The sequence below is a fragment of the Hoplias malabaricus genome, chromosome 14, assembly GCF_029633855.1.
Source record: "Hoplias malabaricus isolate fHopMal1 chromosome 14, fHopMal1.hap1, whole genome shotgun sequence".
In the NCBI taxonomy this organism is placed as follows: Eukaryota; Metazoa; Chordata; class Actinopteri; order Characiformes; family Erythrinidae; genus Hoplias; species Hoplias malabaricus.
This window is the reverse complement of record NC_089813.1, coordinates 11,880,324-11,902,182: the sequence shown is the minus strand read 5'-3', so window position 1 is coordinate 11,902,182 and position 21,859 is coordinate 11,880,324. Positions and strand designations below refer to the sequence as shown.

Genomic DNA, 21,859 nt, shown 5'->3' with positions numbered 1-21,859 from the left:
GAAACACAGACGACACAAATCTTTAACAATAACTGCCTGTATCATATTTGAATATGGTGTGCAGTACATGATGCACATAAAGACTGTATAATTTAGGACAAGCCTGTACTGAAAGTTATCTAAAGCTGAAGATGTCTGTTCACTCATTCATTCATTCATCTGTAACCGCTGTGGGTCCAGAGCCTACCTGGAATCATTGGGCGCAAGGCGGGAATACACCCTGGAGGGTGCACCAGTCCTTCACAGGGCAACACAGACACACACACACAATCACTCACACACTCACACCTACGGATACTTTGGAGTCACCAATCCACCTACCAACGTGTGTTTTTGGAGATGTCTGTTATGTTATTTATAATTATTGAATACTTGTATAACCTAAGGTTAGGGTTGATTCTTGGACAAATTTGTCAGTGAATTCAAGTTTATTTTTACATTCTAATCAAATAAATATTATTATAAATAAAAAACATTTTGATATTTTTCTTAGAGTTGAATCACAAGACTTGATCAATTGAAACAAGATTATTTAATATATATTATTCATTATCTGTAACCGCTTATCAAATTCAGGGTCGCGGTGGGTACAGAGCCTACCTGGAATCATTGGGTGCAAGGCAGGAATACACCCTGGAGGGGGCGCCAGTCCTTCACAGGGCAACACAGACACACACGGCACCACCATGCCGCCCGTATATTTTATTAATTATTTTAATAATTATTATTTCCAACTGAGTGAACTACAATTTTTAATAGTTTAGTTAAGCTGCATACAGCACATGGCTGGACAATCATAAATTTTAAGAGGCATAAAGGCTGAATATATTATTCTGATGCACAAAAAATGTTAATAATATTAGGAGCTAAATTAATAAATAAAAATAAAAATAAAACACAAATACATAATTGCAAAATAAAATAATTGTTTATTTCTGGAGTATAATAAAGCTGTTAATCCAGATAAGTGTAATACTCACATGACGGGTGGTCATGACATATAATCTGTTTCTGTCGTTGGGGTCAAAGGTCATAATATGATGCACCGATTCTCCAGCAGCAAGCCGCAGAGACCACTGATTGGCCACTGAGAAATTCCCCCTCAGAGACAGCTGTCGGGAAATGAAAAGACGTATGTATTACATTAGATCACGTGATGCAGAACAAAAGACGGGGGTTATTAAAAACACTGTCATAATACTAATTACCTGTACAATGAATCAGTGATTAGGAAAAGAGTGTGGCTTTTAACACTTTGCTAAAATAGCTGCTAAGATGTGACACTCTGAAACGGCACTAAGATGTAAAATGATCCAGCGGTGGAAAAGTGATAATTGCTGTTCTGGGATCCAAGTGAAGTGAAGTAAATGGCTGATTATTGAGTTAAATGCAACTCTGGCTGTAAAAAACATATCCAGGGGTAATTCACAATAACAGATCATGAAAATCATTTTTACCCTGGGCCCATTTCACATCAACATCCAGCTACATTTGTTAGTGGTCAAATAAAAGAAAAAACAAAACAAACAAAGAGAGATCATTCATCCCGTTCTTAATACATTCCTCTGCATTAAACGTAAAATGATCATGTAACTACAACATCAACGGTGAGGACTTTAGAGGGTTTAGAGTGTTGGTCATGTGTGAATAAACTCATTTATACAAACACAGTTTCTGAAGCACACCCCGTTAATGTGGAGTTATATTTCAGATGAACGAGCCTGTCACTGACCCATGGGTTTAATACATTAGTGTGGAGGAAAAGTCCTAAAAACCTGGTAGAAAACAGTACCTTATACCAACAAAGAGAAAACCTAATGATAGCATTTTCCTAGCTTTGTTTTGCTTGTGTTAGTGATAGAATCCAGCAAAGTTGACCCCACACATGCATTAATCTCATGAGAAAATAGAAGTTGTCTCATTTCAAAGATGTATGTATATGTGTGTGTGTGTGTGTGTGTGTGTGTGTGTGTGTGTACAATTGTATGAGAGCTGAAAGAGTATGAAATAAACATTATGCTCAATTAAGTAGCAACAAAATGGCAAATTATTCCAAGAAAGATCTTTAATGCCAGAACATATGATGAAATAAGAATGGAAATGAGGACATAAAGCATTTTATGTTCATCTTGTTTTCATTCTGCTTTCATCTGTTAAACGCACATGTTCTCTTTTACAAGCTGCAACTATGAGGTAATGCAATGGAGTTACGATTCTTATTAAAGACAAATGCATTCTCTGAGCACTAACAACAAAGTTGTGTGTGTGTTTGTGTGTGTGTGTGTGTATAGCCATTACAGAAGATAAATGAATGAATGAAAAGACATTCATTCATTCATTATCTGTAACCACTTATCCAATTCAGGGTTGCGGTGGGTCCAGAGCCTACCTGGAATCATTGGGCGCAAGGCAGGAATACACCCTGGAGGGGGCGCCAGTCCTTCACAGGGCAACACACACACACACCTACAGACACTTTTGAGTTGCCAATCCACCTACCAACATGTGTTTTTGGACTGTGGGAGGAAACTGGAGCACCTGGAGGAAAGCCACGCGGACACAGGGAGAACACACCAACTCCTCACAGACAGTCACCCGGAGCGGGAATTGAACCCACAACCTCCAGGTCCCTGGAGCTGTGTGACACTACCTGCTGCGCCACTGTGCTGCCCAATGAAAAGACAGTCTACTAAAATATAACTAATAAGATTAATCAGAAACACTGGGGTAAGCAAACATTTGACCCAGCACTTTTGGAAGTAACAGGGTGATGCTCACCCACTTGGTTTAAAAAAATAGTCCCTTGAACTGCTCCAGATCGGCTCCTGACCTCTAGGAATGACCAGGCCCATAGTCTGACTCTGACTCAGGGGTATAACCAATTAAAATCTTGATTTCATTTCGGGGGCGGGACATTGGAGGTGCATTTCTAAGCACTAGCTAATGGTCACACCATTATATTCGCTAAATGTCAACATCTAATGGGATCTCTTTACAGTGGTTGTGGCAGCAACCAGAGGTCGTCATTTCATTCATTCATTCAGGTTCAGGGTCGCGGTGGGTCCGGAGCCTACCCTCAGTAACACACACTGAAGGGGGTGCCAGTCCTTTGCAGGGTGACACACACTCATAAACTGACTCACACACTCACAACACAAATACACCCATTTCATTTACTGCCCCAAACCACCAGTGTCTTTTGAGTTTTCCCTGGGTTTTAGGTATGGAGAAAATAACTAGAAATTCATTTCAACGTGAATTCACTTCTAAATGCCTCTAAATAACCTTTTTCAAACTATTCATGCCACAGGGACGTGATTCCAGATTTGATTTGTTTTTATAAACATCACAATCATAAAACACTGTGGGTAACTTTAATGCTGTTTTTACTTGTTGAGAGAAATGATACGGTTCTGTGCCTTATGTTGTACGACAATGGCCTCTGTGCACTACATCCCTGGAGTGAGGGGATAGAGCTTTAGTTTCAGAGCGAGCAGGACGCAGTTTCACTGGGGAATAAAGGGAATGCTTTCTGATTGCTTCTATGGACAACAAATGGACAGAAAGTAAGTATCTGACAAGGATAGATTCCAGATGGCCAGGTAGCGCACTGAAGTAGCAGTAGTGGAGGAGCTGAAAGATCAGCAAAGTCACATAACACACAAACACACACACGGACACAGAAAATACACACTCCAACACCTGCTCGGCTACGGGGTCAGTGTGTCTCGCTAGCAGCACATCAAAGAGCCCTTTCTTTCAAAGTCACTCAGCTGCAACAGGCCGAGCATGTGTGTGTCTGTGTGTGTGTGTGTGTGTGTGTGTGCATGTGTGTGTGTGTGAGTGAGTGAGAGAGAGATTCTCTAATCAAAGGCCCTTTTTTGTTCAGACAGTTTGTCAACAGGAGCGACAGAGGAACGTGGAATAAAGACAAACAGGACAAAAAAAAAAGAAGAGAGTGATGGAGAGAGGTGAAAAGAGGAGGATACTGAAGAGGGAACACTCATGCTCATAAAAAGCTCTGATGAGTTTCTGTCCTGGTCCCTGGATTTGCTGAGGAGTGCAGTGTAAGGCATTGCAAGATGAATGGAAGAAAGGATGGATGGAAGGAGTGTATTGAAGGAAGGACTAGATGAATAGAGGGAGACGGATATTCCTCATGGATGTAGATGGTTCGACAGATGGGAAGACAGATAGCTGGATAGAGGGAGCAGGAGAGAGTGGGTGAGTGGGACAGAGAGAGAGAGAGAGAGAGAGAGGTGTCAGGGTCGTCGCCAGTACTCAGTGAGTGGGCCGGGTTGTGGGGGCTATGGTGGTAGAACAGAACAAACCCAAAAAAAGCATCCTGCCCTCCAGAGTAATCACCCCTGACTACACAGCCTCCAACATCCACTTATATTTATTCATCAGCAAAACAAACTGCAAAAATAACAGATAGATAGATAGATAGATAGATAGATAGATAGATAAAAATACAAAGTACAGGTAGAATTCTCAGAATAATATCGTAAAAATACAGGAAAAAAGGTAACTGCACTCTCCATAGCCCTGGATACAGTACAATTACAGTGAGAGAAATGTACTTAAAAAAAGTCTTGTGCGCTCACGTAATCGTGCGAGAAAACGTGTGTATCATCATTCTTCACTTTAGTAGGGACTGAAGACTTTGTAATCTTCATTAGGCTACCTAGCTTTCCGCTCTGTTTGTGTGGTGCAAATTGGTTTAATGTGTTTATGAATCCCCAGTGTCTGTAAACACAAAAACAAATCTCCACGGTCCACTATGCTAGGCTTCCTCTCTCTCTCCAGTCATGGCAGACATCTGTCGTTTTATTAGACAACGGAGGGAGCTCCAAACATTAAAAAACATGAACCAAGATGAGGATATTGCTCCATTCCTGCTCCACAGGAATGGGTAATTACGCCCCAAAGGTGGGTAATATTGGTATATTTGTGCTGTTTCCGATTACTTAAGGTCGAAGTGTCTATAAACTCGAGAGATGGCTGAACTGCATTCGCTGGAAAGTGCCACAAAACTAAACAACTGGAGTTACAAATGAGCTTCTGTGGTAATTCAAACTTACAGACCACTTACATTTCATCAGCGTACAAACAACAGTCGTTGTTTCCTCTCAAACACACCGTTCAACCTTAAATAACGCTGAGTTTCTGAACGTAAACAAACAAAAAAATAAAAATGTGTTTCCCCACAATCATAGCCATCCACTTTAAGCTGCTGTCATGGTTTCTGAATACAAGGAGGATGCAATTAAACTGCTCTGTACATTCCATTAGTAAAGAGAAATAGAAAAGCAAGGAAGAGAAACAGAGGAGACAATTAAACAATGAAACAAAAGAAGGTGTGTGTGTGTGTGAGAGAGAGAGAGAGAGAGAGAGAGGGGTGGGGGGGGGAGAGTATGTGTAGTTGTATGATCAGGTTTGGAGACTGGAATGGAGAGCAGTGGTGGAGCTGTAACTCAATCTGACTGCACTAACACATCCCCAACTCATCCTTCATAATTACATTACATACACCACCACAACCATTAGAGCAGCCATACAACTGCCTGCGGGGTAAACACACACACACACACACACACACACAGGTTTGATTTTATACAATATCTGGATGTTAGACAATATGTCACAATTAAATTACATACAGTTATGTGCATTTTAGGAGTCATTTATACAGATATTGGTTGAATGAGATAAAATCTAAAACTACAGTTCATAACATCATTAAAATAAAGGAAAAAACTAACAACAGTTAGAACAGTCCAACAACACTGTCAACATCAGAAAATATCATTTAAAACTTTGATCTATAAGACAATCAAACTATCTGTCGTTCTCCTGTGAGAAAACAAATCAAAACAACGTTTCTCAAAAGGTTTGTAGCTAAAAAAGCTTTAACTGTGAGAAATTTTACAAGAACACCGGTGTTCTCACAGCAACAGACTGGCCGCCCAATGAGTGTGCATTCCTACCTTCCTGCCAAGTTACATAGTGCAGTTTCTGCAGTGCTGAGCCCAGGGTATGTCCTATTGTCATATTCACCTGGAGTGACCCATCACGATCATTTCAAAGCTGTACTTTTAATGAAACAAACAAACAAACAAAAAACTGTTCCTTTAAGGAGTGTGAAATCAAGGGGGAGAGAGGAGGAAGGGGGATGGCTTCCTAACTTCCTCTTGAAGTTACATAGTGCATTTTCAGCAGTGATGAGCTCATAGCAAGGCTGTATTTTCCATATTACGGGTCAGTGAAGCAACACAATGATTCTAAAGCTGCAAAAATACAACTTTTTTTTATGTAATTAGTATTTACTGTAATATTAGTGTTTCCCTGTACAGATAAAGTGCCTAGTTTAGTTTTTTTAGCAGGGTTTTTTCATCCTAAAAATGTACAAAACCAACACACACACACACACACACACACTTACACACTTCTCTGGGCGGCATATTTTACTGTCCATTATTTGTGCCTGCTGCCCATGCTCATAATTGCCCAAAACTTCACCGCATGCACTAACACACACACACACACACACACACACACAAGCACGCCTACACCAAACCTCATACACACACATACACAGACACACACACAAACACACACCTTACTTCCAGGCTCATGCAATTGAGGGAAGCAATTACTCTACCAGCAGACATCTCCAGATCCTGGCATGGAAACAAAAAGGCTTTTTTTGGACTAAAACATGACACCCTGCAGCCAAACAGGTCCCATCTCTCTCCCGCTCTGTCTCCCTCTCTCTCACGAGACGAATGAGCCTCCTCAAAACAATGGAATAACACAATAACCTCGCTCACACGGGCCTCTCCCACTTTTAATAGAATTTTTCCGATGCTGCTGAGCGACCCTCCGCGGCTTTTTCCTCCTTTGAAGCTCCCACTAAGAGGTGATTCCATACGGGAATGAGACACAGCGCTGGAATTTCGCCTAATTAAGGAATATTTTTCCCCCCTTCTCTGAAGGCAGGGTGCCTGCAGATGGCTTCAAGACTGAAGTTCTGCTGAGTGTTCTTTTGGCAGCAGTGTAAAAGGTAGGGGTGTGTTTGTGTGTTTGTGTATGAAAGAGGGAGAGATAGAGCCCCTTAAACAGAATCAAAAAGGTCAAAAGGTCATTAAATATGGTATCACGTTCTTTACACTAATATACTCTAAAGAAGCATTACATTTCCATAACCGCAGCCCACCTGGCCCATTCTTTGTCTTGTTAAAAGCCTGAACTGAGTCTGGACTCTGCAGGGATCTGTTAAAAGAGCCCCCTATGAGAAGATGTTAGACACAACAAAAATTCTTACAGACACGAAAGAAAAAAGGCAGGACGACCAAACGTTGTTTCATAGACCTCAGAAAACGCTTAAGGATTAATTCATTCAAGGACATATTCACACATATGCGCATTATCGCTCTCTCAAACACACACACAACCACACACACAGTGACTAACACAAAGCAGGCTTACATCAGCTGCACTACGACATATGTTTTAAACCATAGTTTGTCAGCTGGTGGTATGCACTGTTCAGTGTCACGCTCCTAATTTCCCTCATCAACAACCACCAAACACTTTAATCTGTTTAAGGAGCAGGAAAAAAAAGAATAAAAACAAGGCCACATTTCCCCAAGACCACTGCAGACGCCCCCTCCACTAAATTTGCCCTATATGAAGTTTCACAGCTGATGTTGGCCAGTTGCTTTCACTCCAGTCCTTGCTAATTCCCAGTCATTTGAGATATTAAAGATAATAGAGCGTCTGTGATTGCTACTCCAGGCTCAGCTCAGCAGATATTGCTCTACTGGTGCTTTTCCACTGCATGGAACCTACACGACTCTACTCCACTAGACAAATCTGGTACCTGGCCCCTGGAACCAGGTATTATTTCAGTCGCTGCTCACGCCAGGTTCCAACTGTGCAGAGTTGGTACTAAACCGTGTCCTGTAAACCATGCAGAGCATGAAATGCCTCCACGTTTATTTTTATTGGACTCACAATGGCAGCACATTACATTACCTCAAGGTGTTTTCATTTTCATTCGTTATCTGTAACCCTTATCCAGTTCAGGGTCGCGGTGGGTCCAGAGCCTACCTGGAATCATTGGGCGCAAGGCGGGAATACACCCTGGAGGGGGCACCAGTCATTCACAGGGCTACACAGACACACACACACATTCACTCACACACCTACGGACACTTATGAGTCACCAATCCACCTACCAACGTGTGTTTTGGGATTGTGGGAGGAAACTGGAGCACCCGGAGGAAACCCACGCAGACACAGGGAGAACACACCAACTCCTCACAGACAGTCACCCGGAGTGGAAATCGAACCCACAACCTCCAGGTCCCTGGAGCTGTGTGACTGAGACACTAACTGCTGCGCCACCGTGCCGCCTTCAAGGTTTTTTGATTTATAAAAATATATATATGCTCCTTAGGAGTATGGCCTGCGAAAATTTCCAGCGAAAGCCGAACGTGCAACAAGTAAAATTGATCTGTGAGAACTGGGGCACAGAGCCGTGTACAGTCCAAAAAATAAAAACAACACGTGAATACATGATGGGTAAACGGCTTCTAAATTTACCGTTGGTGTGGTTTTCAAATTCCCGATAGACACAGGGTTTTGCGACGTCACTGCCTCACGGGGGAGCTGTGCTATAAATTGGTAAATTGACTAGCTTTAGGCGTGAAAAGCCATGCCGAGCCAAGTCGAGTCATGCGGAGAAAAAACAACAAAAATATCTTTTGTCGGTGGGTAGAAAACCACCCCCACCCACCCTTGATTGCAGGTCAGTGCTGTAAAAGTGACCTGTAACTCTTGCCTAGTGTTTTTTGAAATATTTTGAAGTCTTGAGTGACATGTGACAGTGACCTGAGGTGAGGTTTGAACCCACAACCACAGGACCCTTGAGCTGTGTGACAGAAACCATATCTGCAGCACCACCGTGCGGCCTCCAGGAAGACTATCCAGCTCATAAGTGTCAGCAAAGGTGAGGCTCTATTTCACTTTACAGCTGGATGGGCACGAATGGACGAACGGACAAACAAACCAGCAGGTAACAGACATCCTGACAGCTAAACTAGCTTAATTGTACAATTATTTTTAGTTTCTACTATGCAGAGGGAGAGAGAAACTGTTGAAGAGCACGGGGTTGTTAAAGCCATCCGGTGTGACAAGCCCCATCAGCCTTGTGTTGTTTGGGGTTGGTAATGCTTATGCAAGATTTACCCAAAATGAGAATCATCCAGCCTACACAATACTCTGGCCATAAGATGGACAATAATACCCTTTTATTTCACAGAGAAACTTTATTTAGATTTTAGTATTTCAGTCTTACCTTGCGCAGCGACCCGTTGATAGTCCCCAGGAACACTACTGTGTGGTTGTGGACCTCATCCACAGCGACAGAACTGAGGCCGTATGCCTTGAACAGAGGAATAGCCCTGAGGGGCTTCTGGAGGGCAAGTGGGTGTTGCAGGTGGGCTGCCCCACAGTTCAGCAGCTCTGGCTGAGGCTGAGAAAGTAAACAAACAGTCATAAATTGCAACATCTACACACAAAAGCAACAAACAGAAGTACAAATAGACAATAAACACAATAGAGTAAATTCATTTAACAACAGTTAAACACTTTAGCACTAAGCTAAATACAGTAGGGACTAGAGTAGAAATAAGCAGATCAGCTGTAGTTATATGCCCCGTTGTATACAATTGAACGAGATATATTGGGAAGTGTATGATATTGCAAACCTTTTTACCAATATTGCAACTGTGATTTAAAAGTGAGGCATTATACCCCTTTTCCACAGGTTATCACAGTCCTGGGGTCTTAATGAAACATCTGTGACATACTTTGGACAAAATGACCTGTTTCAGCGCCTGCAGTTTTAAAAGAGAATTAGCCACAGCTCAGTTCAGCGCAAGAGCAGAAGCTCTGAATATTAGCCATTTTTGCTCTGTTTTCTTTCGTCTCCATTCTTGTTGTCAGCAGATTTATTCTTTAATGATTGTGTTGGGTTTGTTTTTTTGTTTGGTTTAACCTTGTTTTTGCACCCTCGGAAATGTGATCGGAGAGACTTGGATGAGCAGGGGGGACAACTCTAAAATATCTTCACAGTATCATAAAGACTCATGCCGTCTCGTGATTTCTAACTAGACAGCTCACAGAAAATTGACTGGGTTGTTTAAATTCATCCTTTGTGCGTTGGTAGGCTCAAGATCTCCAAAATAACATTCGAACACATAGAAAATTAGTTTAGTTCTTAGTGAAATTAAGGCATACAATGAATTCAATTCACAAGGCCCACGTTCATCTTTAAATGTGCTAAGTTTCAACAAAACCAAAGAAATTAACTATTTGTGTTCCCAATTTTCTAATTATGTTGACCTTAATCTATTCAGATCTACACCAGAATTTAAAAAATGACAGTAGTGAATCACTGCATTCACCTGCCTCACTATACTTTGATTCATTATCATAACCCTCCTTATTTTGCAAGGGTTTGCATCAGGTTCTCTCATGTACACCAGGCTGATTCGGCTATTGTTTTAAGCAGCCAGACTGTAAGGAAAGGTCAACCTTTTGTCTCATTTACCTACATAGCCGAGCACGCTTGCAGCGCAGCATATAATTTAGGATCACGGATGGAATGATCCATTAGCAGTCTGCTAAAAGGAGGAATATTTATTCTTTCGCATGAGTGGAGAAGTTAGTAGGGAAACTTCATGGCTGGTTGAGGGGGGAGAGAGAGAGCGCGACTCAGTGGGTGAGGCTTTCCCACGAGTTTCTTAAAGCACTTATCAAAAGCCTGAAGGACTTTCAGATACGCTACATGCTCAAATAAAAATTCCTCTGGTCACACTTCACTCGACGTTTTAAAAACCTGCAGCATGACTCACGACCAGTGACTGTTCACACACAAGCTGAGCGAGACAGCAAGGAGGATGGTGGGGTGTGTTTATTTATGGTGGGATAAGCTATGAGGAAATACTGTGATGATCTTCAGAAATGTTTGATGATACTCATGTTGTTGATTATTGAGTAGATGAAAGAGCCGATGACATACAGGTACCTCTGTGTGTTTGAGTATGTAAATACATTACTGTGCAAAAGTCTGAGGATTTTTTTTTTTAGAGAGGGGGGTATTTTTTATTTTTCCCCAACTCTCCAAAGTTCAGGCTTTGGTTCCATTTTCTGCTCCTCGTGATCAAAGCCGTCCCAAAAACACTCAAAGAGATTGAGGTCTTGGGCCAGTCCATTGTTCTTTGAACACCAGCAGCTTCTTTGTTTGATTTTCAAACCCCTTTTTATCTATTTCCCTATTTGCTTTTTTTCTTCTTCCCAGTAACAGCTTCTTCACAGCTACACATCCTCTGAGACCTAGAGTGTTGTCTCCTCACAGTGGAAGGAGGGACAGAAACACCTTTTTTATTCAGATGCGCAGCAAGAACAGAGCTTGATTTTCTCTTAACACGCAAAGATGAAAGCTTTAAGTACTCTTTATCTGATGGTTGCCTACCCTGTTTTGCATAGTTCCTTGGAGTCCCATTTACTCTGTATTTTTAAACAATTTTAATCTCTGGTTTTTGAAGACTGGTCTCTGACTTTGGCACAGTACTGTATGTGTGTATATGTGTGTTTGTTTAAAGACATTTACATTTTAACAGCCTTTTAGGAACTGCATACTGCTGCTAACACACCTCTATCAAGATCATATCCTTTAAATTTGTTTACAACCGTTGCCCTTGTGAATATTTCATAAACCAACAGAAATGGTCCCAAATTACTTGAAATAAACTTTCTTTACAAGGCACTTTAAAGTCAGAAATGTGTTCCTTCTCTTTCACGTGCATAATTCTGTGCATTATTTATATTATTTTTATAGGTATCTCAGCAGTGTTTTGTGAGTAAATCCATACATAGTGTAAGACATTTGCACTGTACTTTAAGAACCCACTGTCCTGACAAGGTACAAAACCCTAGACGTATGTGTGAGTTCACTGAGTAATGAACGTCCACCCCCTCACAAACTGGTCTCTGTTGAGGCCACAATCTCAGTTTGTGAGAATTAAACTGCGAGGAAAGAGCTTCTGGAAAACGTGAGGCAACCGCATCCCTATGACTGCATGTGTACATAAGACTTAAGCCTGAATTAAAATAAAAAGACCCCGCTCAAGCTCATGCCAGGCCACCATGTGTTTCTGATAACGGCATTTCAGCATCATACAGTAAGAGCATATGGTATCGTTTGGAGACCATCTGTTCACCAATGGTTTTAAAACCGCCATGAAGTTTGAATCCAGCACCATTTTTACTAGTTAACTTGAATCCACAACAGCCTCTTGTTCGGCCAAACCAGCTAATTTTACATAACTAAGTATGTTAAAATAAAAAATGAAGCATTGAATGTACACTCCTATGTGTGAATAAATATGGCTCCAATTATGAAACGGTAAAACATCAAGCTAAACAATAAATATTAGATAGAACACTGCTGGGATGAACACAACTTGCTTATAGCTCTACTGCACATTTGCTTTCTAAAGAAGACCAGCTAGAGGTTATTTTTCAAGAAGAAAAATACATTGTGGTGCTCGCTGTGGTCAACAAGAAAAATACATCGTGGTGGTGCTCACATTGCAAACACCACCAAGATGTGGCTTGTCCATCAGACACATGTTTTGTTCTGGTTAGATGCCTTATTTTAACCCCACAGAGAATAACTGGTCTTATTTTTACAATTTTCATTTTATTCAACAAAAATATCCTAATAATTAAGTAGATCTTAGTTGTCACTGTATTCAAATCCTTTTTTTTTATAAAATTACAATTGTGATTTTTAATACTACGCAATAATTACCATAAAATGACAAATGAATTGGAATTACAATTATATTTTATATATTACACATACATAGTGCCTTTCTAGATACCCAAGGATGCTTTTTACAATCAACACTGCTCAGAAAGCCATTCCATGCAACACTCAATCCACACACACACCCACACTGACGAGAAGTGACTGCCAAACGCGCACAGTATACTCTCAACCAGGAACAACCATCCACCTAGAGGACTGCATTGGGCACTATGGTTTCACCCAATATAGAGCGCCAATCCATATTTGGGTACACATATTCACTCCCACATATACAGACATTCATTCACTAACACCAGGACAGTTATGAGAGAAGCCAATTAACCTAACCTCCATGTTTTTGGACTGTAGGAGAAAACCAGAGACCCCGGAGGAAACCCACGCCGACACAGGGAGAACATGGAAACTCCACCCAGATGGGACTTGAACACAAGATACCAGCGATGGGAGGCGAATGTGCTAACCACCAAGACACTGTACCGCCTATGTTACACAAAAATGCTATGTTAAAAAATGTTAAAAAATAAATAAAAAACACGTAATATGAATATATTAAAAAGCTAGTTTGGAAATGTTTGTTAACTTATCAAATGTAGGAAAGCTTTCAACAAGGTATGAGTATAAAAAATGAATACATAAAAGCTGAATGATGTGGGGAATAATTAAAATGTTTCAGACCAATATTGCCAATATAATTTCTTTTGCTAAATTTACCTATGAACTACATCCAAACAATGTTCATAACAAAGAAGACCAAGAAGATTTAGCTCCAACTGAATGAGCACTGAATGTAGATTGCCAGACTATCATTCAGTAGGGCTGAGGTCACAAAGTAGTGTTTGTTTGCCTCTGATTTATGTAACTCTCTTATATATATATATATATATATATATATATATATATTCTCTATATAAGTTTGTTTCATTTCTGCCAATTTCTTGAAAAAGAGAAGCTTTTTGATTTGCCATTTTGAGCTTAGCCCATTTTGGCATGCTAATGAATATAATATATTATATCCATATACATTTTAAACAGATAGCTAGACAGATAATTACACCTATATATCACTTTTCTAGACCCACAAAGCACTGTACATACTTGGGGACAATAGGGAGATGTTTAATGACCTCAGGTTCAAGTCTCTTCTGAAAAACAAAGCCACTTGTCACTCCTCTATGGCACTGGGATCCAGACAGTGACCGGGACAGTGCCCCCTTTTGTCCCCACCAACACCTCCAGCAGCCAACCAAACTTTCCTATGAGGTCTCCTCCCGTCCAAGTACTGGCCCAAATCTGCTAAGTTTCATGGGGTTTGCATGTGCTGGGGTTTAGTTGCTATAGCTTCTTTCAGTTCATTTATGTTTGGTTTTGATGTAATAAAAAAGGTCTTGGTGTAATATACTTATATAAAGTGTTGTACAAAGAGAAGAATGAGAACTGTACACACGGAGGAGTAGTAGTGATTTGTTCAAAGATTATCATGTGCACTCTTAATGAAAACCTCCACAACAACGTCCAAACAGACCGGGCAGGTGACAGGCCTTAGTTTCTCTTTACTACTGCCCAAAAGTATCTACCCACCATGTTTTCAGTATGACTGAGCTTACTCACTGTGCTCTGCGTCCTTGATTTTGAATACCCACTTGATTACATTATCCACCAACGCCTACGAATGCTTTTTTTTCCCCTGTAAATGATAGCACAGCACAGGGGTTTCTCAAAGGGGATTTCAGAGAGAACATGAAATTCCCAGCTCTTCCTAACAGTCTTCGTTTCCTCCTTCCACTCTGAGTCTATTTGACTGGCCAAATGCAATCTTAACTCTATCATGTCCAAGGAGACAAAGATTGAGAGAGTGCTTATATTGATATAACAAAAACCTGAAAAAAAGGTTTGCCCTCTTTCATGACACCTACTACTACTACTTCTATTAGTGCTTTACCACTATATAGTACCTATTCTACTCAACTCTGCTTTTTATTAGTACCTGGAAACTGTTTTTATTTTCCAATACTATGACTACATATGTGGGCTAGAGTGGAATTAGACCCCCAGCATCAGGCAGTGAAGCAGTGGAACTGCTTTCTCCATTCAATATTTTGGAATGATGTTTGTGATCTGGAACTAACCTCACTACAGTTCCTTACAGTTAACATGATCAGATAATCACAGCAATATTCCAAGCTTTCCCAGAAGCATAGAAGCTGTTACTATTGCAAACAGGGTCAAAAGTCCCTAGCATTACCCTTGACTGCAGAAATGCCCTGAGTAGTGAGTATGTGGGTAGACAGAAATCTACATTTTCAGTTCCATTTTTATTCACATTTATTTCCTCTAATTGGTTTCAACTTTATTCCTTTGTTTCAGCACCTGGACTTTTTGTTGTGGCTCATTCTCATTTTTTAGCTTTAGAATGTACAATTTATTTTTTTATACCAAAATGAGAAGCACAGACAAACTCCAGTAGCTATGCTGACAGATTCAGAATGTGCTGAATGTGAAGAAGGTGCGCTTATGTTATTTAGCCTTTGAAGCGACCTTCTAGTTTACTCCTACTCATGTTGTTTGTTTAGTCCTTTCAGGGCATTATTTGATTCAAGCATTGGTTAAGGCCTACTCTACCCACCTCTTCCTTTAACCGAGGCCTTACATAACCTAAAATACCTCACAATTCATTCATTTAAAACACAGAATTCATCGGAGGCAGACATTTAGAAAGAGGTAAAGCTTTCAGATTGTGAGTGCTGGGCAGCTCAGGGCTGTGTATGAGGAAGCAGCATCATGCTCCTCGCGCTCTTCCCATAACCTCTGCGCGCTTTGGCAGACCTCTCGCGCGGAAACAGCGCTCGCACAGGCCGCGTCTCAAACACAGCCCTCACTCAGCCACTTTACTTAACCCCTCGCTGCCAAGAGCAACATGTTCTACTCAGTCCGGCTTTAAGTGAGTCTATAAAACAAACACAGTGGTCTGGATGCAAACATGTGCTGGAACGTTTAAGCAGTGATTACAATTAGAAAGCGCTTTCCAAACTAACCGCTACTGAGGAGCCACAGGTCGTGAGAATATACACTAACGTACTGTGGTAATTGCAGCTCACGTACAAGGTGGTATTAAGGTATTATGTGATATTGTGATACTGTATAATAGTTGACCCATTAAAAACACTGGGTTACTTCAGCTAGTGTTTAGAAGCGGTTTCTATAAACATACTTTGACAGAACAGCTGCATTACCAAAATCATTTAAATGGTAGGTTTAATAGAGTGGGGTTTTTTTTCAATCTTCCCTGTGATAATATCAAGCAGTGTCCAACACTATATAAAAAGTTCACTGAAGGCTATTTCACTGTCTATTAAAACCCAGTCCAGTTATATTCAACACACCATTCAGCTAAAATAATTAATTCATTCATTATCTTTAAGCGCTTATCCAATTCAGGGTTGTGGTGGGTCCAGAGCCTACCTGGAATCATTGGGCAGAAGACAGGAACACACCCAGTCCTTCGCAGGGCAACATTCACGCCTACGGACACTTTCGAGTCGCCAATCCACCTACCAACATGTGTCTTTGGACTGTGGGAGGAAACCCGAGCACCCGGAGGAAACCCACACAGACACAGGGAGAACACACCAAACTCCTCATAGGCAGCCACCTGGAGCCGGACTCGAATCCACAACTTCCAGGCCCCCGGAGCTGTGTGACTGCGACACTATCTGCTGCACCACCGTGCCATCCCATAATATGTCTTAATATTTCCTAATACCTCTCAGATACTGCCACATATCAAGCTAAAGGCACTGTGTGTTCAGTAAAAGCCATGAGACTGCCCTGTAAACTCTAGGCTTCTATTCAGTTACTAATCTACAGACTTATTGTCCAATAATTCATAAATAACTCTTCAATTACTCAGCAACTACTGCAAAACCAATATGTATCCTGGGAAATGATAAGAGTGTTAAATGCAACTCTGGAACGCCCCAAAAGAGTAAAATCTAATACACTGTCCTATATTTAACGCACTCTCCCATTTTATTAAAAACCCTTCAGTAACACAGTGCCACACCATTCCTGCTTCACACTACCGGACTCTCCATTATCCATTAACCCCATTATCATTAGGCTTACCATTCAGTTACTAGTCTGAGGCTTATTCTCGACTAACTGCTGTGAACAACTTAATAAGCATTGTGAAAATCATCGATTGATTGATTTGGTGGTGGATAGGCCTTTCATAGCAATTATGTTACTGAATTATAGTACGGAACAATTTTTGCTGACCTCAGAATTGCCCGTTATATTCACTAGAGTGTTTGTTTACGTAAGAATTGATGTCAACAATACTTTAGAGTCTTTAAATTCTCTATTATTAAAAACTGTGCTTTTATTTTGACTGTTTTATTTATTTAGTGTATTTAGGAATTATTTATACTCTTTAGCCAATACCTGAATATCATTAATAACTATGTTTTAAATTCTATTTTTATTACGTTAATGTCATAAAATGGTCTTAAATTTACAAAAATATTGTTTATCGCAATTATTTCTGGGACAATATATCGCCCATAACAAAGACGGTCACAGGCCTAGCTGTGGGACCGCTGACTCTCTGGAATCATTGGACACAAGGCAGGAACACACCCTGGACAGGGCGTCAGTACATCACAGGGCATTACACGCTCACACAGTCAACCACAGACTCACTCTTATAGACGTTTTCACACACCCAATCTGCCTACCAACCTGTGGTTGAACTGAGGGAGGAAACCTATGCAGACAAATGAAGAAGCCACCAAACTCCTCGCAGACTGTAACCCTAGGCAGGGATTGAACCCACAACCCCAGAACCCTGGAGCTGCCAGTGACATTATACTGACCTATATTACCTACTACTGAGTTCTAGGTCTCAGTGTCGTCCCTTGCCATTTCCATGATAAGCGCCCTGGGCAAAAATGCCAAGACCCGTTCCCTAAATCCCATTCAGAAATGCAAACTTTGGTAGAATTCTCCAAGCAGAAACGTGTCCACTTACACTGACGTTGGCCTTGACGCACTCGGCCCCCGAGCCCTGGATGACACTGTCCAGTACGCGCACTTCTCCATTGGGTCCGCTGGAGCAGTTGTGGCGCGCATCACGAATCCTCTGCTCCACCTCTGCGAAGCGGAACACACACAGTGCTCTCTCGCTGCTGCCTGGGTTCGCGAACACACCAAAAAGCAGTGGCTCCGATTGCAAATTCTCCGTGGCAAACACAGACACTAGACGCCCGTACATGTTCCCGGCTGCACCGCACTGCAGACCCATCTGAACGTAGGACTCCGTGAGTTTCCTGGTCTCGGACACGCGCCGTGACGTCTCACCATCCAGGCAAATGCGCGCCAGCACGCTGTTGGGCTCACTCTCCTTCCCGACTCCAGCACCAGCTGAGGCTGAAAGACAGAACACAGATACTGACCGTTGATCATCTGGGTGAACGTATCGACGATTAATCAACTAATCGGCATATACACAAGGACAGAAGATCTGGGTGCCGGGGAATTGCTGCTTCAGCACTTGAGGTGGAACTGAAAACTCAGGAAAAGAAGCAGCAGGCGGGAAAACCTGCTTCATTTAATGTGTTCACTTCTGGCAAAGATGCAGCACTGCTAGCCCGCTGTCGGTACTGAACACTGTTTGGGAACCAAAAGTGGCCCATATATTAAAAACCCATTTCTGCCTTGGCAGTGAGAGACTAAAGTAGCCCCACAGGTTACTTCTAGTGACACGTGGCCCTAATTTGGTGTTTAGGTGGCCCTCGTGTTGCAGGCAGGAGTGGTCCTCTCTAGTTCTGTCATATCTTGAAGCAAGTAGGCCAAAGAAAACAGGGAGGTGTGGGCCAGATAAAGGCCACCCTGCAGCTTTAGTATCAAGACCGCCATGTCATATTTTCATGTACTGGAAGGCTAAGGCCTGCTTCCATGGAAAGCTGGTCAAACCTGCTGTATGTAGGTGACTCATTTATCCTTTCTTTATTTATAAAAAGGAATATTCATGTGATTCTTTTCTTTGTTTTTTTGGTTTGAAGTCACGAAGGTTCTCTCTTTTGTTTTGTTTTTTTTTGCTCATGAAGATCCCCTTCCTTACTTCTCTATAAGTGAGATAATGAGTTCTACAGGTCAATTTCTATGGAAATATATGTCCAACTTTTCAACTAACTACATTATTAATAATATCCAATGGTTAATAGAACCAATGGTTTCACGTGCTGTCATAGAACCATCAGAGCCATAAATAGCTGTTACACACTTTCAGGAAAAAGGTATTCTCCAGGTACATTATATATATACTACAAATCTACAAATAATAAGATTGTGGTCTAATTAAAGGTGCTGAATAAGTAGGTACCACCACAGTGAAGCAAAAGGTACTAGTTTTTCTCAAAGTGTTTGATAGAAGCTTTGTTGTAGTCCATTAACGAATCTACACTGGTCCCACTACCGTGTGAGAAAAGTGACTGTGTACCTCCTCCTCCTCCTGCCGCTGCACCTCCTCCGCCCCCGCCGCTCGCGCCGTCCCGGTTCATGGCCACATACGCGTAGAAGTTGTGCGCGAAGGTGTGCACGAACGAGAGCTTGTTTCGCGCCTTGGCTTCCTGCTTGATCTTGAGCACGTTGTCCTCGGACGGGTTGATGTCGTAGGTGAAGAGGCGCGCGGGTTCGGAGGCATCGAGCGCGCGGATGGCGATCTCAGGCGTGTTCTCGAAGCGCAGGTCCTCTCGACTCCTGTTGCGCGGGAAGAAGTCGCTGCCCGCGCCAGTGTACGTGGCCGCGACCAGGAGGCGCGTGCTCTGTCCTCCTGCCTGAGAGCCAGAGGCAGCCCCGCGCACTCGGAACACGAGCCCCGTGGTGCTGGCGTTAGCGTGGTTCGCGGCCACGTTGATCATGCTGGGGAAGACGATGCCGTTCTCCGACGGGAAGCGCACGGCGACGCGCGTGACGTTCTCCAGGCTGCGCAGCTCGCAGAAGCCCTGGTGCGCGGAGCCGCACGCCACGAGCACGCCCTGCGCTCCGTCCGTCGCCAGCAGCTTGTTATGGTTGTCCGTGAGCACCCGTGCGTGGTCGCAGGGCGCATGGGGCAGCTGCGGCGCGTGGCACAGTGCGCTGTCCTCTACCGGGCCCGTGCGCTGCAGCGCCTCGGGCTCCAGCGCCTCGCTGAGCTGGTACAGCGCGTTCACGGCGCCCACGTACACACGCCGCGACCCCGCGTCCACCGCGAAGTTGTTCGTCTCGCTCGTCGTCTTGAAGGTGTCGCGCACGCGCAGCCCTCCGACCCCGCGCGGCACGGCGAGGAGAAGGAGAAGCAACAGCAGCGTAGGCAGTGGCGCGGTCCTCGACATAGTCACGAAAATAATCCCCGGTGGGAAAGCTGAGGGTCCCGCGCGCTCCTCCGCACGCGCACGACGAGCATGGAGAGAAGTGAGCTCGTGCAAGCTCTGAGCAGAATGACGGGAGGAGGAGTCGCGCGCTTCCTTTACTGGGCAGCGCGAGGAGAGCAAAACGCACGACACACACATGCACACAGACAAAATCTTGTATCCGTGAACTGTGGGGACTTCTATAGACGTCCATTCATTCTGTGGACACTTAAATTGAAGTTTTCCATTAGTAGACTACTAGTAGCTTAACTCTAATCCTAAACATAGCAATAACCCCAAATTAACCCATAATGTCTACACCTTAAAATGAATGACTTAAATGACTTAGCCTACATAGTGGGGACCACCTGGTAGTCTGAAAAAGAAGGTATGTTCCACTATGTGAGTGTGTAAACAGGTTTTGATTCCCATAGTATGACATATTCCTGGCACACGCACACCGCGTTAAACTGACTCAGTCGTGTGATCCCAGTGTCACAGAAGCTTTACAGAAAAAAGCACCACAGTTACCCTCAGCATTGACAACATAACCTTAACAATACGTGTTCGAGCACATTTCTGAAATGAATAGGTCTAAAAACTGCAGAAACATTTTTGGGAATTTTCCCTTTAGAAAAACCGTTAAGCAACAAACTAACGATAAAACCCCCTGCTTTCAGCTGGTCATTTTAATGTTGTCTTGTCAAAGAATCAAAGAGAACCAATGTTGTCGAATTTCAAATGTGTACCCTCGTGAGTAGGCTATATTCCAGAAAACACGGTACGCGACATCACCTTAATATAGAGTTTAAATGAACTGAACTTTACGCCACAGCCTCCCCTTTCAGAACTGACGGGAGCAGACCACTTCCTTTCACCAGAGTCAATAAACTCTTTACTGTGTGTAAATGCACTCCACAAGTCGTCGAAAAGTGTCTGAAAACGTTGTTCCGAAAACCCACAACTCAACGTTACTCAGGAACGAGCGCGGGAGCAGCGCGAGCAGAGTCACTCCCCGCCCCGCCCCTTATCTCAGATCCTAACCTCAGATTCGCAAGTGGGCCCAGATAAGCTATCATCATAATCCGTGTTTTTGTTTCTTCAACATTGTTTCAGCTCACAATGCACTATGAACCCAAGCTAGTTTACTTAAGGAGTCCACACCCTACATTCACTCGTGTTTTAATGCCCATTTATGGTGTCTGTGCGGTATATTCCCCAAATAAATTCGTAATTCGTTCCCCCACGAGCGTTGTCCAATCCTCAGAAGGAAACAGACTCTTTTCTGTTACTGTGCCGTTAAGACGGGTAAATATAAATGAGCTCGGTTAAGATTTGTTCGGGGCATTCATAAGAAATCTGGCCTATAACACTTATTATAACGTCAGCCCCACCATTTCACTGACTCATTCACTAATTTATAGGACTGATTCTTTAGGTTTGTCATATCAGAGACCATGGCTGTATGAATTGGCCCATTTGAGTCTTTGGCTCACTGCAGTTTCAAAGCGGATATGATCAGCCACAGACTGCTTACTTTGCACATATATCTAGCACACAGAAA

At 42.5% G+C, this 21,859-nt stretch overlaps 1 protein-coding gene across 1 annotated transcript in view; it reads right to left on the bottom strand.

Moving 5' to 3' along the window:
* Positions 1-20,362, bottom strand: part of plxnd1 (plexin D1) — an 87,139-nt gene extending 66,777 nt beyond the window's left edge. Inside the window, exons 1-4 of the mRNA XM_066643365.1 lie at positions 19,404-20,362; positions 17,934-18,331; positions 9,365-9,541; positions 981-1,112 (exon numbers count right to left, since the gene is read on the bottom strand). Of these exons, the coding sequence (XP_066499462.1) occupies positions 981-1,112; positions 9,365-9,541; positions 17,934-18,331; positions 19,404-20,277 (1,581 nt within the window). The 5' untranslated portion in view covers positions 20,278-20,362. The remainder of the gene's footprint in view (positions 1-980; positions 1,113-9,364; positions 9,542-17,933; positions 18,332-19,403) is intronic.
* Positions 20,363-21,859: the final 1,497 nt, after the last annotated feature.